Raw genomic sequence first — 15,144 nt, 5'->3', positions numbered from 1 at the left:
TTAGCGTGGGAGATGAATGGTGGAGTTCCCACAAGTTAGTGTTATCCATTTGGGTCTGGTGGTGGGCCTTTGCTGTTACTCATCTATAGAGCCATTCTATTTTTTCTTTTCAGTTTTTCCCTTTCTTTTTCAAGTCATACCCTACCTCCTGTGGGTCCCTCCTTCCCCTTTAATAGTGGAGAAAATGCTACAGATCCATGTCCTCCATTTACGGTTTTCGAACAATTTTGGGCCCACTGTATGTGTGGCACACATACATCTATTGCACATGTTGGGCCTACCTCAATTGCCATATAGTAACCCAAGGTGGGATGACCATATAGATGATAGATCAATCAAGGTGGGTCCCTTGCGTGCAGTAGGTGCAAGCAAGGCTACGCCATAACATGGTGTAGATAGACTCAACTGTTCATTTCTCAATACACATGTAACTAATAATTTTCAAAAAGTTTATACAAGTTGCCCGCTAACTTTTATCTGAAGACATATATCCTTTTCTTATAAGAAGCCATCCATTCTCATGTAGATTTCAGGGTCGATAGACAATATAGATAAGACAGAGAATGGGGTATATTGGAGCCGTGCAAGAGCAAACTCGCAAAGGACCTTGGATGGAAGAGGAAGACATGAAGTTAGCCACATTTGTTGCTTTACTGGGAGAGCGAAGATGGGACTACTTAGCAAGAGCTTCAGGTAAGAGTGTATTAGAGAGAGAGAGGTCATTACATTAGTTTAGATATATGGTGGTATATAATGAAGTAACTAAGTTTTGTGACAGGTCTAAAGAGGAGCGGTAAAAGTTGCAGGTTGAGATGGTTGAACTATCTGCGGCCAGACTTGAAGCATGGTCGGATGAATGGACAGGAAGAAGAGATCATCCTTCAACTGCATGCACGTTGGGGCAACAAGTAGGCATATTTCACTTTTCATTTACATGGAATATGCACGCAGAGATAATTGAGATTTCATATGATGTGTACAAGTCTTAAGTATGTTTCAGAAACCATTCAGTGGAGCCCACTACTTAGGCTGATCCAAGCCGTTCATTTGACGGGCCACAACATAAATAGATTGTACCCCATAAATAATCTCCACAGGATGATCTTAATACTCCGATCTGTTATGGGACTGTGCATTATAGAAATCTCTACAGATCGGAGGGTTAGGATCAACCTATCGAGATGATTTACTTGGTATCGGCTATTTACGTTGTGTCCAATCAAATGAACAGTTTAAATCATCCTAAGAAGTGGACCCCAGTGTACCTTATGAAAAATACTGGACTTCACGCCCACATATTATAGAAAATCTCGAGATTATATGGTGAAAAATAACGCTGGTAAAAGTGCAGGTGGTCTAAGATCGCTAGAAAGTTGCCCGGAAGAACTGACAATGAAATTAAGAACTACTGGAGAACCCATCTACGAAAGAAAGCACAAATCCGAGAGCAAGGTATACTACTATCTTCTACTCCTCTAGATCTTTTAGCTACTGTTATTTTTCTTGATATCAAAGTATTAAGTAACTAACTAATTTCAATTCAGAAGAAACGGTGCGAAGACAGTTGGGCACTGCCATAAGAGACGATGCACATGAGTTCAGCACTCAATCTTCTGAAACTCATGGTTCTGCTAAGGAAAATATGTGCACAACATCGGCGGCCGCTCTCGATGTTTGTCTTCCAATTGGGTTGCAGAATGATGAAGATCAGTCTTTCGCGGTTTCACCGTATGAAACCCACATGTTGGACTGGACATCTGGATGGATGGATGATCACAATTCCTTGGAACAGCAACATGAATGCAGCCTCTCCAAATTGGGGTCTGGTTTTCCGGTGTGGAATTTCTACAGTGACGAGAGTATTTGGGAATATTGTTCTGGTTCTCTTTGGGACATCGATGAAGAAGCTCAAATGTATAAACACTGTCCAGGAGATGCTTTTGTTGCACATTGACATGGGAGGGCTTAAGGTTTTCAAGCAAGTGCAGGAGTAATGTAGTCATATCAGTTTTGTAAAGAAAGATGTACAGTGTTATATACAGCTTCTATGAAATCCAACATTTTGAGATGGTTTACTCCCAGTACAATTAGTGGGCAATCAACCCTTTATGCAGCAACAATCTGAAGGGACTCTTTTAATTAAGGAAGTCTCGGTGAGCCTTATATATTGCAACAATATCCTCTTAAACCTAGAAATTAATTTTAACTATTCCCTCTGCATTTTAAATAAGTTTCGAAATACAGTTATATGATGAAAGTTGGAGAATATGTCATAAAATCCAAAAGAAATTTCTGATAATTTTAACCATCATTGTTGATGCCTAAATCTGAACTCAAACCTCAATGGAAGCTCTGTTGCTGAGCTGAGCGTGGTTGCTTAAGATGACCTAAGCCTAGAATATAAGTCGTTGGGAAGGCCTGGAGTTTGGTCTCCCTTTTATAGACCAAGCCCTTGGTAGTTTAGGAAACTTGCCATTGTTGGAGTCTTCCTGATGAAGGGAACGTGGAGCAGCAACATCAAGATGGAGATCAAATACATGCAGCAACAAAAATAATCTCGTGGGGGTTTGGAAACTTGTGCTATGGTTTGGAGAAAAACCCCAATAGAACACGTGGAAGGAGCCTTCACCCGCATGAAAGAGCCAATGCTCTCTATTCAAGTTTATTTTTAATGATGTAGAACGTGAGGCATGTATCAAGTCTTTTATTTTTTATTTTTTATTTCATCATTTTATTTTTAGTATTTTTTGAGGCATCAAATCTTGTTTTTTTTTTTGCTTGATTTTGGTATTTTTAGAAAGGTTTTTCAATTACCTATCTAAAGAGCCCAAGATTATGCTATTTGGACTTGATTTAGTTAAGTTATTGGCATTTTACGGATATTGTATAGGCATATTACGGGGTTACTATTTTAGGAATATTTTAGTCATGTTTCTACTTTTTTATATTGCATTAGTTAGGAGATTGATAAGAATTAATGGTTAGGTAAGTATTTATGGTTGCTATTCTTAGGTTTTGGCTCTCTATATAATGTAATGACATGAGGAAGGAAAGAAATTGATTGAATAAAGTCTATTTTTGGGACATCACTTGTGAAGAGACCATTGGCTCTTTCACATGGGTGAAAGAGGTTCGCTCATTTTGCGTGTTATATTGGAGTTTTACTCCAAACCATGGGATGGGTTTTCAAACCCTCACGAGATTATTTTAGTTGCTGCTTGTGTTTGATCTTCATCTTGGTGTTGCTGTTCCACGCTCTCTGCATCACTTCCGCAATTGGATGAGCTCCTGGAATTATATGTTTTTAAGTTTATCTCGATGCTATGAGATTAGCTTTTAGGGGTTCTAGAAGAGTTACAAAATGATCATTTTTCCCTTGGCCAACTTTAAACTATACTCACTTGATGAGAAGAGTTATCTCGATGCTATGAGAAGAGTTACAAAATGATCATTTTTCCCTCTATTAAGTTTATCTCGATGCTATGAGAAGAGTTACAAAATGATCATTTTTCCCTTCCGCAATTGGTTGGCCCAAGGCCGGTTGGCTCAGGTCACTTGATTATTCTGCTTGTCCCCGATTGGTTGGCGCAGGTCGGCTAGCCATTCTGGCTAGCTTAGGTCAGCTTGACAAGGTCGATGGGCTATTAGGGTTGTCCCAGGTCAGCTAGCTCAAGTCGACAGGCCATTATGGCTGGCTCAGGTCGGCTGGACCTTTATTAGATGTACGATTTTACCTCTACATATTGCCCCCTTACTTCCTTGTGCCGTTTCGAGCCAAGGAAGTAGTCTCTCATCTCAATTTCCTCAGGTCAGGTTGTTGGGCTGTATTAGTTGATGAATATAATATACTCCCAGTTCGTCTAAAATAACTATACTCTCAGTTCCTTCCCCTTTTCTAGTTTTCCAGCATCTTTCATTTTTTCCGGCGGCAATTCTTCTTTTATCTTTTTCTTCTTCTTCTCCCTCTTTCTCTTCTTCTTCCTCTTCTAAGTTACTGCGATGATCATCATCGACAATGGTGGAGATGAAATTAGAAAAACTTATAGAAGAAAAGGATATTTTGGTCTTTTTATAGTATGGCGTAATCAAATAAAACACCACTCACCTGTCATTTCAGAAATAAAAATGCATTTTTTTCATAATTACCCTAGAAGCCTCTACTAGCTGAATGCTCTTCGTTGATGTATATGGATTTATTATTATTATTATTATTATTATTATTTTATTTTATTTTTACATTGTGTGACGAAAATCAGCAATGAGTACTTTGTTCCCTGTAGTAAGGAATAAAACCGGCACAGCAGGTTTTCCTCCTCTCACCATGCGAGCCCATGGACTTAAAATGCAACTTCTTGAGTTTCAAGACCACAGGGGGAAAAAAAATGAAAGGAAGAAACGCCAAATTCCGTGGCAGGATCAAGATATTGTGGATGAAAATATTCGTTTCGTTATCATTTCTTTATTTCATTTCCCTTTTGATGATCCTATGAACCAAACCAACAAAACCCCATCCTCATTTCATTTCTACCCAATTTTCTTCTCCTCTCTACTACAACCCACCCATGGAACTCTCTCTTCGTCCTTCACCTCTCAAGTCTCTCTGTGGGAGCCCAAGTAAATAGGACCTAACTTATTAAATATTTATTGGGTTCGTGTATGAAACTAATTTCATGAAAACCTTGCAGGGAAGAGACCCTCGAATCGGAAGTTACCATTGGTTCGGTGTTGCTGCTCCAATGTTAAATCTCCACCTCCTACATTGAATTTGGAATGTTCGGGTCTTGTTGGGTGGGAAGGGAGGAGAAGGTTGATCGCTTCTTTTCTCGCAGCAGGTTAGCCCCTTCCATCCTTCTCTTCTTTCCCTTTTTTTTTTTTTTTTTTTTTACTTGTTTACTTTTGTGGGTGGTCTCTTTTATGTGCCTAGATGGGTCCCACTTAGGCACTTAATAAATTAGTGCCTCCTCCCCTTGAGCCTCTAATTTCTAAAATAATGTAAGTTTTTTATGATGAAGCTCGAGCTTCAAAACCTGTTTCTAGTTTTACAAAACAGCCTTCCATATCAATGTGGTGAATCTGATACAAGTGAGCATTCTGTTGAAACTACTGTTCATATTGAGCAGCAACATTCTTTAACACTGAAAGGCAGTTTGTTGATGTTGGATTTTTGACCCCAGATATACTTCCCAATTGCTTCTTATTAATGATCACCAGTTATGATCTGCTCTTCATCTTGTTGTCCACTCTCCTAGGATGATTAGTAACATATCTCTTAGTCTTCAGTAAACTGGTATTTTTCTGTTGAGTGGGTTTGGTGCATTATATGAGGTCATAAATTGTTATGGAAGCTTATCTATCTTTTACGTTCCAAAAAATTGACATCTCATTTGTTATTATGATCCAGCAACTGGTGTTTACACTTGTGACATCGCTGGTGCGGTTACTACAAGTAGAAGAGCTGTAAGATATGTTTATTTGTTAATGAGTTCTTCACTTCGTCCCTCAGCTATCCAACCTTGTAATTTTAATTTCACGTTGCTTTTTTCTCCACCATCTTTTCACAGCTTAAAGGAGCAAAGATACCTGAGAGTGATTTCACAACCCTTTCAAATGGCCTGAAGTTAGTAACTCACTCTAAGTTGTTTTCTTCTCTCATCTTCAATTTTTCTTATTTCATTAATCCCAATATTGTCTGGAATTGTAATGGTCTGCTAAACTTTTGGCGGCTAGTTGTTAGGCAAGCACAAGATACTAAATTCTTGCTTAATTGATTAATTCTATACTAACTTTATCTGAAGTCTAATTAAAGAATTTCCTTCTTAAGAGCTCTTTTTCCTTTCTTATTGGTACCTTAATTGTTGTGCATTATGTGTGTAACCTTGCTATAATTGGACATAAAAATATGATTCATGAGTTTAAGACACACACACACACACACACACACATATTCTATGACATAAGAATCAAATTGATTAGGAAGTATGAATTACTATGCAAATTTTATCCCCATAGCATGAACTACAAAATAACAACTATAACCATTCATCGATATAAAAAATAAAAAGATCTTCATCAAAATACAAACATATAAAGTACGAAGGACAGACCACAGAGACAATTTGATAAGTTACCTCAATACCACATCTTCATCCTCATTGTTTTACATGTTGGTCCTTATTTTATATGTTGTATTTCAAAGCATTATCTGAGCATTGCTTTTTTTTCCATCTTTCTTATTTCTTCTATCATCCATTGAATATTTTTGTCCTTGTGAAGGACATATTATTCTGATGGTAGTATTCTTCTAATCAGGTACTATGATTTTAAGGTTGGAGGTGGGCCTGAAGCTGTCAAGGGATCACGTGTTGCAGTATGGTTGTACTCCTTGTTAAATTTAATTATATGGTTCACATATGGGATTAAATTATCTTCCGAGAAATCAATTATCAAGAGTATCTTATTAGGACAGTATGTGGTATGTTTTAATTATAGTACGTGTTCAACATTGAGCAGTCCTGCACATCCATTTATTTAGTCCCAAAATTCTTTCACAAGATCTTGTCCATGATGGTGTTCATAGATAAGTTTCCTCACAAATTGTAACGACGTTTCCTAGCACTTTAAAGTCAGCTATGTTACGTATTGTCTTCGAGCCTCATTCTTTGACTTGTTTCTTATATAATGGGTTTGATCAGGTTAACTTTATGTTGTAGGTTCATTATGTTGCCAAGTGGAGGGGCATAACTTTTATGACTAGTAGGCAAGGACTTGGTGTAGGTGGTGGAACGGTACGGTCAGAGTATCATGTTTCCATAAATCTAAGTCTCTGTACAGCCCATCACTATTACAGGCATGCAAAATAAATAATTCAACCCAGAGTGTAAGGTTCCATTACTTATAGTTTTATGGGGTCTTTCTGCTGGAAAATAAGCACTAGCGTCTAAAATAAGAACTTTTCTTTTATAATTATCATTTGTACCTTTGAAATGATACAGCAACTGAATATGAATTTATGCGTAGGGTCTAAAATAAGAAATTTTCTATTATGCAGCAACTGAATATGAACTTATACAGCAACTGAATAAGCACTAGGGTCTAAAATAAGAACTTTTCTATTATGCATATCTTTCGTGCAGGTAGTTCTATTTTTTTCTAAAAATATTTCCTCTCCAAGACCTTTTGCTGCTCACTTTGATGTTGTAATCGAACTTCCTGCAGCCTTATGGATTTGATGTGGGTCAATCTGAGAAAGGAAATGTCCTTAAAGGATTGGATTTAGGGGTTCAAGGCATGAGGGTTGGAGGCCAGGTAAGGCTGATGTTCACATGTAATTTAGATGCATAACACCCACACATATTACTATATAGCAAGAAGGAAAAGGCCAGTTTTTTTTATTTTTTACTTTTCTGACTTGTAAAATCCTCCGTTTTTTTTTGTTTCTATTCAATATTAATGCTTATCCAGAAAATTACTGATCTCAGAGAATGATTTGTTCTTTAGTTGACTTTTTAACTTTTGCTACGCATAAATTCATATTCCATACCTTGAATAGTTTAACCAATACTTCTTGATTTGTATTCTTTGGTTTAAATGTTTAAGAAGCTGATGATGGAGAAGTGATGCTTATCACATTCCGAGTTTGCTTACAATTCATCACTGAGCCGGTATACTAGAAAAAATCCTTTTGAAATTATATATGATAGGAATCAAACTCAGGTCCTTGATTTTGTATCTTTACCAAAATTTGGAAAGGTTAGTGAAGATGCAGAAGTCATGACTGAAAATATCCGAGCGATACATGACCAAGTGTGCAAGAGGTTAGAAGAAAGTAATATCGAGTAAAGGACCAAAGCTGATAAGCATCGCCGAAATAAAACTTTAAGGAGATGAAGTCATGGTATACCTACGTATGGAAAGATTCCCTTTTGGCTCCAACAACAAGATGAAACTCAGTATCAGGCCATGAAAAGTTCTAAAGAAGATTAACTACAATGCTTACAAGATCAGCATACCAAGCGGTGTGGAAACTTCAAATGTCTTCAACGTTGCCAATATTTTTGAGTACTATCCTTATGAATTATTACACAAGAGGATGAGTTCCCTCCTACCGTAGGGGAATGATACATCCCAAGATATTAATACTAACACCGAAGCATAAGAGGGTGTTCTTTATCAAATTGGTTTAAATAAGGTAAAGGATATTTTTGTTAAAAGGCCAAGGAGAGAACTGATTTGAGATAAAGTTGTATGGGATGGGTATTTCGGGGGTTTACCATGAATTTTTTTTTTTTTAAAGGTAACAGTAGCAATATATTCCATGGAAAATATGATACAGGAAGGGGGACAAGATGTCCCAAACCAAAAAAAGTATCAAGTGGTCATCACCACTGTGGAGTTAAATACAACAATATTATCCTGAAGGGCCACCCCTTCTTAGCAAATCAGTCCGCCAAAGAGTTTGCCGAACGCCTTTTATGTTGCAGGGTCAGTTGTAAGAATTGTACAAGATCCCGAATCTCATCAATCTCCGGAGCAAGACGCCATGGGCCACCACAACGGTTAGATGCCCAGGCTATGACATTTGAAGATTCCCCGTCCACTATCATAGATCCCAAATTGTGAGTACGAAGCCAACGAAGTCCAAATAATAATGCTCTGACCTCTGCCTCATTCGCATCACAAGTTCCAACCGGACCAGAGTAAGTCATAATGATCTGACCCTCTGAATCACGAAGCACCCCCCCGATCCCTCCGGTCCAGGATTTCCCCGGGAACTTCCGTCAAAATTTAATTTGAGAATCCCCGCAGTGGGTGGTGCCCATCTCGGTCTAATTACATTTACACTTCTCTTCTCTGATAGAACGGTAAAGCCATTTCTCAGGATATGCGAGGTTTGGTAAGGTAGATCCCCTCTGCAAGAAACCCAAAAGATTATCACGATGATATCGATAAGCTAAGACTTCTAACCGATCTGGACTTGTCATTAAATATTCTATTATTCCGTTCACCCCACACGAACCATACTATAGCGAATGGGATAGCGGTCCACATTTTCTGACCATGAAATTCAAGCAATATGGATGCCCCTCCCTCATTCTCTCTCTTTTTCTTCACCCTTGTGGTCCCCATGAGTCTGCCTTCATTTTTAGGAGCCATCTTTAAATGTGTTTTGCAAGCTGAAGTTCAAGGTGAAAGATCTGTTCTCTATGTGGCTTACTCAGCTCAGAAACTTCAAAGGTTATAGATCTGAGCTCGAGACATTGAACAAATGAAGGGAATTCTAGATCCGAGCCTTGGTTTTTTTTTTCTTTTTCCACAATTCCCCGTTGCTTCAAACGAGAATGTTTCTGCAAAGAATCTTACAAATAGTGACTGAATTTATCAAGTTCCTATGGATATCTGTAAATCTTTTAGAGGTGACTTCTCCATAAAGGAATAGATCTATTTTAGGATTCTGCTGTCACTCAGCAGGTTGTTTCAGCAGGTTTATTGAGAGGTTTACAATTCAGAGGATTGCTTCAAAGGATTGTTTCCCACTCGAGATTGTTTCCCACTCTGCTGTCACTCAGCAGGTCTACAATTCAGAATTCTGCTGTCAAATGCGATTGATTTTTGCAAATTCAACCAGTTCCAATGGGAATTCTTGCTATTCTCTGGAGATCTCGAGTGGGAAACAATCTGCAATGAAATAACTTACAAAAAAGAGGAATCCCAGCACACAAAATGCACGAAAGTACCCTTGGAATCAGCAACTTCAGCTTCCATAAACTCTCCCTGGACTGGTGCTGTTCTTGCAATTCTCTTGATTGTCTTAGATTTCTCCCCACCAAACTGCTTTGGATCTTGCAAGGAGATGCAAGATCTATAGATTGATTGATCCTTGCATTAAACAGGAGAGAAATGAGCTATTCAAAAAAAAAAAAAAAAAAGGAGAAATGAATGGATCTTTGAAGAGAAGGCTTGGAAAACAAGCCTCCGATCTTCAAGAAGCAATATGAAAATTTCAACACTTTGTTGAGATTTTTCCCTCTACAAAGGGGAATCTCAGCCCTACTCAATTCAAATTCAAAATCATTGTAAAAAACTACAGAAAATGTGGGAAAAGGGCTTTATATAGCCAGCCCATAGAATGTAGAATGGCTAGAATGCCCTTAAACTAATTTTTTTTTTTTAAGTTTGAATTTTGCGGAACCAAAAACTTGAAGGTTCTTTAAAAAATAATTAAACTAAATGACTAAAATGAACTCTTAAAACTAACAAAATACTAAAACACCATTCCTAGTACAAATAACACATAACAAAAACACTACAAATTTCTCCCTCCACAAAGGGGAATATTAGCCCTACTCCATTCAAATTCAAAATCATTGTAAAAAACTACAGAAAATGTGGGAAAAAGGTCTTTATATAGCCAGCCCATATAATGTAAAATGACTAGAATGCCCTTAAGCTAAATGGCTAAAATGGACACGTAAAAACTAACAAAATGACTAAAACACCATTCCTACTACAAATAAACACATATAACAAAAACACTACACTAATAAGACTGTAGTCTATGAAACCCAAGATTACTTGAAACCTTCTCAAATATGGATGTCCCACAAGCTAGTTTCTATAGCTTAAAACTTTTTTGGATTTTGTAAAAACTTCCTAAGTTGTTTTCACCAATGATGTATATCTTCTACGAAATTGCACAATTCATGGAAAAAACCTTCTAAGAACATCTATTTCTTGGACTAAAACTGACTCAGAGGCCATAACAACTATTTCTTTGTAGATTCCCTAGCTAAAATTCATGCTTTTGACAACTTCCCATCTTCTATGCCTTTTTTTCCTACTCGGTCCTCGATCTTCACAATAGTCCTCTTATTTTTGCGGTAAATATTTATATAAATTGCATCTGACATTTCTTTGAAATCTGTTGGAATTACGAATTCAATTGTTTGTGCACATATGGTTGCATGATCATCTGATATGAGGTTGTCCTTATCTTATATTTCGTCTATAATTAGTGATGAACTAGGTTATTGACTTTATTTGGTCTTGTAACTCATTTGTTTTGTAGAGGTTGCTGATAGTTCCACCCGAGCTTGCCTATGGGAGTAGAGGAGTCCAAGAGATTCCTCCAAATGCAACAATTGAGGTAAAAATTACATTAACTCAGTTCCATTTCCTTTTGAGCTGTGATGTGATTAATGAAGATCATGTTAAATAGTATCTTGACAAATAGCGTTTTGTAATGGTGATGCCTTCTTTTCTTTTGGTTGTATAGCATTTGAAGTTGAAGTATGATTCATCGAAGCTCATTTACCCTCTAATCAATTGCATCCATTTTGGGGCTTGTTTACCCTCCACATTTTATTCATAATCGATTGGCAGTTCATTTGGATTTTTTCAAGCAGTCCGGAAGCATGAGTACCATGGAAGTGACCATATAAAAATAACATTAATGCATCTATTATTTGCATCTGCATTTAGTAAGGTATGGAGCTTATAGAGATTATATTTATTTAAAGTTATCATTTGGATTTGGAAAATGAAAAACTATTGGGAGTACACAATTGATTGGGTTAAAGTTGGTATTGAAAAATCATTCTAGCAGTAGTTGTTGGTATCGGAGAAGTGGTAGGTCCGAGCTGGGATCATTAGAAACTCTAGCTGAAAATCACAAAAACTTAGGACCCTCATGCCATGGATTTGCTGGGAACAATATAGTGTAATTATTCTAAATAAAAATCACCTTACACACACACACACAGATATATATATATATATATATATATATATATATATATATATATATATATATATATATATATATATAGAGAGAGAGAGAGAGAGAGAGAGAGAGAATAAAAAAGATGTTCTCTGACCACATTCTATTTTCTCTACATTGTTTGATACCTCCTATAACACTGATCTCATTGAAAGTTAGACTTGATATATGTCATTGACAATATTGTGATTTTGTTATTGCATGACAGTCTGATCACCCTTATTTGGTTTGCGTTACAAGTCACAAGTAAAGAAATGAAGACAAAAAAGAGACAAATAAGAAGGGGAAAAGAGAGATGAAATAATTTTTTAGGGGTTGGTTGACACTCCATAGGAAATTTATGCCGACACTTTGAACCTTACTGCGGACGACACGACACGACACGCGTGTCCACACGTGTTGACACTCCTTTGGACACTTCTAAATGTGCCACTGGAAGTGTCAGACTTAATGTGGGTGTGTCGACACGTTTTTGTACCGTTCCAAGTGTGACAGTCTGTTTTATTATTGAATATTTGTTTATAAAAATATTATTAACTCTTCTTTTATTATAAACTCTTCTTTGACTAATATTTGTTGTTATATCCCCTAAAACCCTAAACAAACTCTTATTCTAATATTATATTCATTGTATCCTATTGGTCTCCCTTTCTTGCTGCATATTGGATACTAAAGATAATAAGTTAAATTGATGAATGCTTTGTTATTTGATTATCTCATGTTTGTTTTAGATTATAGCCAATTAATCTTAAGACTTGTTGGTTAGTTAAATGAATACCTCATTTATAAGGAGTAGAGTCTGAAATGGTTTGAGGAACGAGCGGAATTCGAATGGGAACCTGACAAACTAATTTTCAAGCCCGGACTCAAAGTTTTCAATGCAAATCCAGAGCATGAGTTTGGTGCCTGCACGAATAGAGAGGGAATAAAAAACAATTGACGTAGAGAGGGTGTATGAGTTTTGCAAATTTCACAGCTTGCAAAAATGACCTTTTCCTCTACACGAATAGGACCCTTGAAAATTTGACTTTGAAGCAAGATCTGATTAAGTTTGTTGGACCTTCCTCTGAGAGTGCATTTGAAGATTGGCTTCTCTGGCCCATGTTTTAGCGGTTCAGCCGTCTTCTTAGATGGGAGACAAGAGAATAAGGAGACCAGCCGTCATTTTCTGATTTCTCACCCTTCTTTCCATCAGCAAGAGAGTAGGAGATCATCCCATGTTTCCAGGTTTTAGAAATCTCAGGATGGGGGAGAGATTTCTAAAACCTGGATTTCTTACTTAAAATCCAAGATTCTAAAGAGAAGTGAAACGGTCGGTCTCCTTCTCTCTCTCGTCTCCTAACTACGATTTTGAGGAAATCCAAGATTCTAAAATCCGTGTATCCAAACGGCCCCTTAGTATTTGTTGTTAGTTTACTCCAAACCACTGTGTTTTTTTTTTCCTGATGACTAGGCCATATACTGACATGAATTTTGACACTAGATCAACTGGTCTATTGGCAGCGAGTTCCTGGTTGTTTATACTTGATGGAAAAAAATGTCTGCAGATGATATTAATGAATGCAGACCTTAGAAAAGAGCATAGCCAATTTTGAGGGACTCCTTATTGAAAATATATATGAAAATTAAAGGATTTGAAAGGTAAAATTGTTTACAAGAACTTTATATAAATTTAAATTTTGTTCCTATTTTTGTCTTGTCCAGTTATTTTGGCCCCTTGGCGTTGTTTCGTTCCCCCTCTCACCCATTACTGAAATAATATGTTTTGCTTTCCATTTTTCGGCATGTTCATCGGGCTTTATGTTATATCATATTGCAAATAGCAGGGTAACGACTAAGATATAAAGGATACTCTACTTGTCTTTAGGCCTTAGTGTTTATGAATTTTGCCACAATGACTGGTCTTTCACTAAGAGGGCGAGCCTTGGCTGGCGCAACGGTAAGGTTGCTCCATTGTGACCTGGCTGTCACGGGTTCGAGTCACGGAAATAGCCTCTCTGCAGAGCAGGGGTAAGGCTGCATACATCTAGCCCTCCCCAGACCCCGCAATGGCGGGAGCCTCGTGCACTAGGCCGCCCTTTGACTGGTCTTTCACTAGCTTTTCTAATATTCCTCTTTAATGGTATCTGTTTTCTCCTTGAATATGCAGTTGGATGTTGAACTACTGTCTATCAAGCAAAGTCCGTTCGGGTACGTATGGATGCAAGCTGTCATTATTAAGGGCATCTTTGGATACTGCTAAATGTTACCTGTATATAATCTTTTATGCCAGATGGTTCTGTAGTTAAAGAGCATTAGTGCAAATAATGGTTACAATAGTTTTAGTATTTATAGTTAATGACTTCCAAAGAGGCCTCAACATCCCATTTGCAGATAAGATTAACTTATAGAGGAATGCTAGACTGAAGGGAGCCTTGCAAAAATCAGAGGAAAGGGCGCCCCCATTGGATAAATGTGGCCAAAGTACATTCATTAACTTTTGCAAGGGTGCCCTTCAGTTTAACATTCATCAATATAATATCTTATTTGCAAATAAGAACCAATTTTGATGGTATCTAGAGCCTACTAAGTGTTTTTAGCTATATTTATTGCTACCTGTCTTTCTGTTGGAGGTTTGGCAAAATTAAGGCTAATGTTGGGTGCTTTCAATAACTACTTTTCTTAAACAGGACCGGTGTAAAGCTTGTGGAGGGATGATGGTTGACAGCCCAATGCCTTTGACCAAAATTATATATAGGTTTGTTCTTGCACTTGGGGAATGGATGTGTGTTTTCTGGTGTTAACAGATTTTTCTTCTTCTTTTGGTTGACAAGCTGGGGTTTTTGTAGGGCCCTCCTGCCACTTTATCAGAAGAGAAAGATACTCAATTACAAGCAAGGGTATTCTTTTCCCATATAATTGGTTCAAGATCAAACTAAAATAAGGTAGAATAAATATGATCTGAATGAAATTGGAACATGTATGTATGACTTTCCTTATATGATGCCTTCTTAAGAGGACTTTGATCTTATTCAGAATAGTGAGCTCATTTGATGTGTACTTGAGATCAATGAGAAATCAGATTCGATTCACAGCTTTTGCATGCCTTTCTAAGCTGTGAGCTAAAAGAATTGCTCTAAAGTTCAGGAAGTATGTTTTGGCCAGAGTGTACAAATTGCTGAAAGTTGAGTATCTTCAGGATATATGGAGCTTCTATTGGTTATGTTCAAAATAAAAGGATTTTTTTTTTTTAATAAAAAGGTTTTATTTTGGGAAAATGGGTGTTTTGAAAGAGGTGTAGAAAAGGATTGTGGAAGACTCTATGGTCCCACATTGAAAAGTGAGAAAAGTGGAGAGGGCTTAGTAAGTATTCCTCCTCTTTTCCCTCA

General features: G+C 37.2%; 2 protein-coding genes across 4 annotated transcripts; both read left to right on the top strand.

Annotated features, from left to right (window-relative positions):
* Window positions 1-563: 563 nt before the first annotated feature.
* On the top strand, window positions 564-1,954 carry LOC143892088 (transcription factor MYB27-like). The gene is made up of 4 exons (XM_077396557.1): window positions 564-693; window positions 779-908; window positions 1,352-1,452; window positions 1,545-1,954. Exons 1-4 carry the CDS (start codon window positions 564-566, stop codon window positions 1,952-1,954), a joined length of 771 nt encoding a protein of 256 aa, XP_077252672.1.
* Window positions 1,955-4,350: 2,396 nt separating this feature from the next.
* On the top strand, window positions 4,351-14,855 carry LOC143892442 (FKBP-like peptidyl-prolyl cis-trans isomerase family protein). Of its 3 annotated transcripts, XM_077397063.1 has the most exons (11): window positions 4,357-4,614; window positions 4,686-4,832; window positions 5,402-5,457; window positions 5,562-5,617; window positions 6,310-6,367; window positions 6,711-6,785; window positions 7,216-7,305; window positions 11,066-11,143; window positions 13,926-13,966; window positions 14,446-14,513; window positions 14,605-14,855. In XM_077397063.1, the coding sequence occupies exons 1-10, from the start codon at window positions 4,563-4,565 to the stop codon at window positions 14,471-14,473; spliced, it is 681 nt and encodes a 226-aa protein (XP_077253178.1). In that variant the 5' UTR covers window positions 4,357-4,562; the 3' UTR covers window positions 14,474-14,513; window positions 14,605-14,855. The 3 variants fall into 3 exon arrangements, 2 of the variants coding, with proteins under 2 accessions (XP_077253178.1, XP_077253179.1); XM_077397064.1 differs by lacking the exon at window positions 6,711-6,785; XR_013255495.1 differs by lacking the exons at window positions 14,446-14,513; window positions 14,605-14,855 and having other exon boundaries at window positions 4,351-4,614; window positions 6,711-6,847.
* Window positions 14,856-15,144: the final 289 nt, after the last annotated feature.

The sequence above is a fragment of the Tasmannia lanceolata genome, unplaced genomic scaffold, assembly GCF_043159265.1.
Source record: "Tasmannia lanceolata isolate RefF3 unplaced genomic scaffold, GAP_Taslan_0.1 ptg000015l, whole genome shotgun sequence".
In the NCBI taxonomy this organism is placed as follows: domain Eukaryota; kingdom Viridiplantae; phylum Streptophyta; class Magnoliopsida; order Canellales; family Winteraceae; genus Tasmannia; species Tasmannia lanceolata.
The sequence above is the reverse complement of the archived record's forward strand: the minus strand, read 5'-3'. Positions and strand labels throughout refer to the sequence as shown.

Bases quoted from the DNA above. Each gene is read 5' to 3' on its own strand.
- LOC143892088 (XM_077396557.1), top strand. From the start codon at position 564: ATGGGGTATATTGGAGCCGTGCAAGAGCAAACTCGCAAAGGACCTTGG. The intron at 694-778 runs GTAAGAGTGTAT...GTTTTGTGACAG, and splicing joins CTACTTAGCAAGAGCTTCAG to GTCTAAAGAGGAGCGGTAAA. The intron at 1,453-1,544 runs GTATACTACTAT...ATTTCAATTCAG, and splicing joins AGCACAAATCCGAGAGCAAG to AAGAAACGGTGCGAAGACAG.
- LOC143892442 (XM_077397063.1), top strand. From the start codon at position 4,563: ATGGAACTCTCTCTTCGTCCTTCACCTCTCAAGTCTCTCTGTGGGAGC. The intron at 6,368-6,710 runs GTATGGTTGTAC...TTTATGTTGTAG, and splicing joins TCAAGGGATCACGTGTTGCA to GTTCATTATGTTGCCAAGTG. The intron at 11,144-13,925 runs GTAAAAATTACA...TTGAATATGCAG, and splicing joins CTCCAAATGCAACAATTGAG to TTGGATGTTGAACTACTGTC.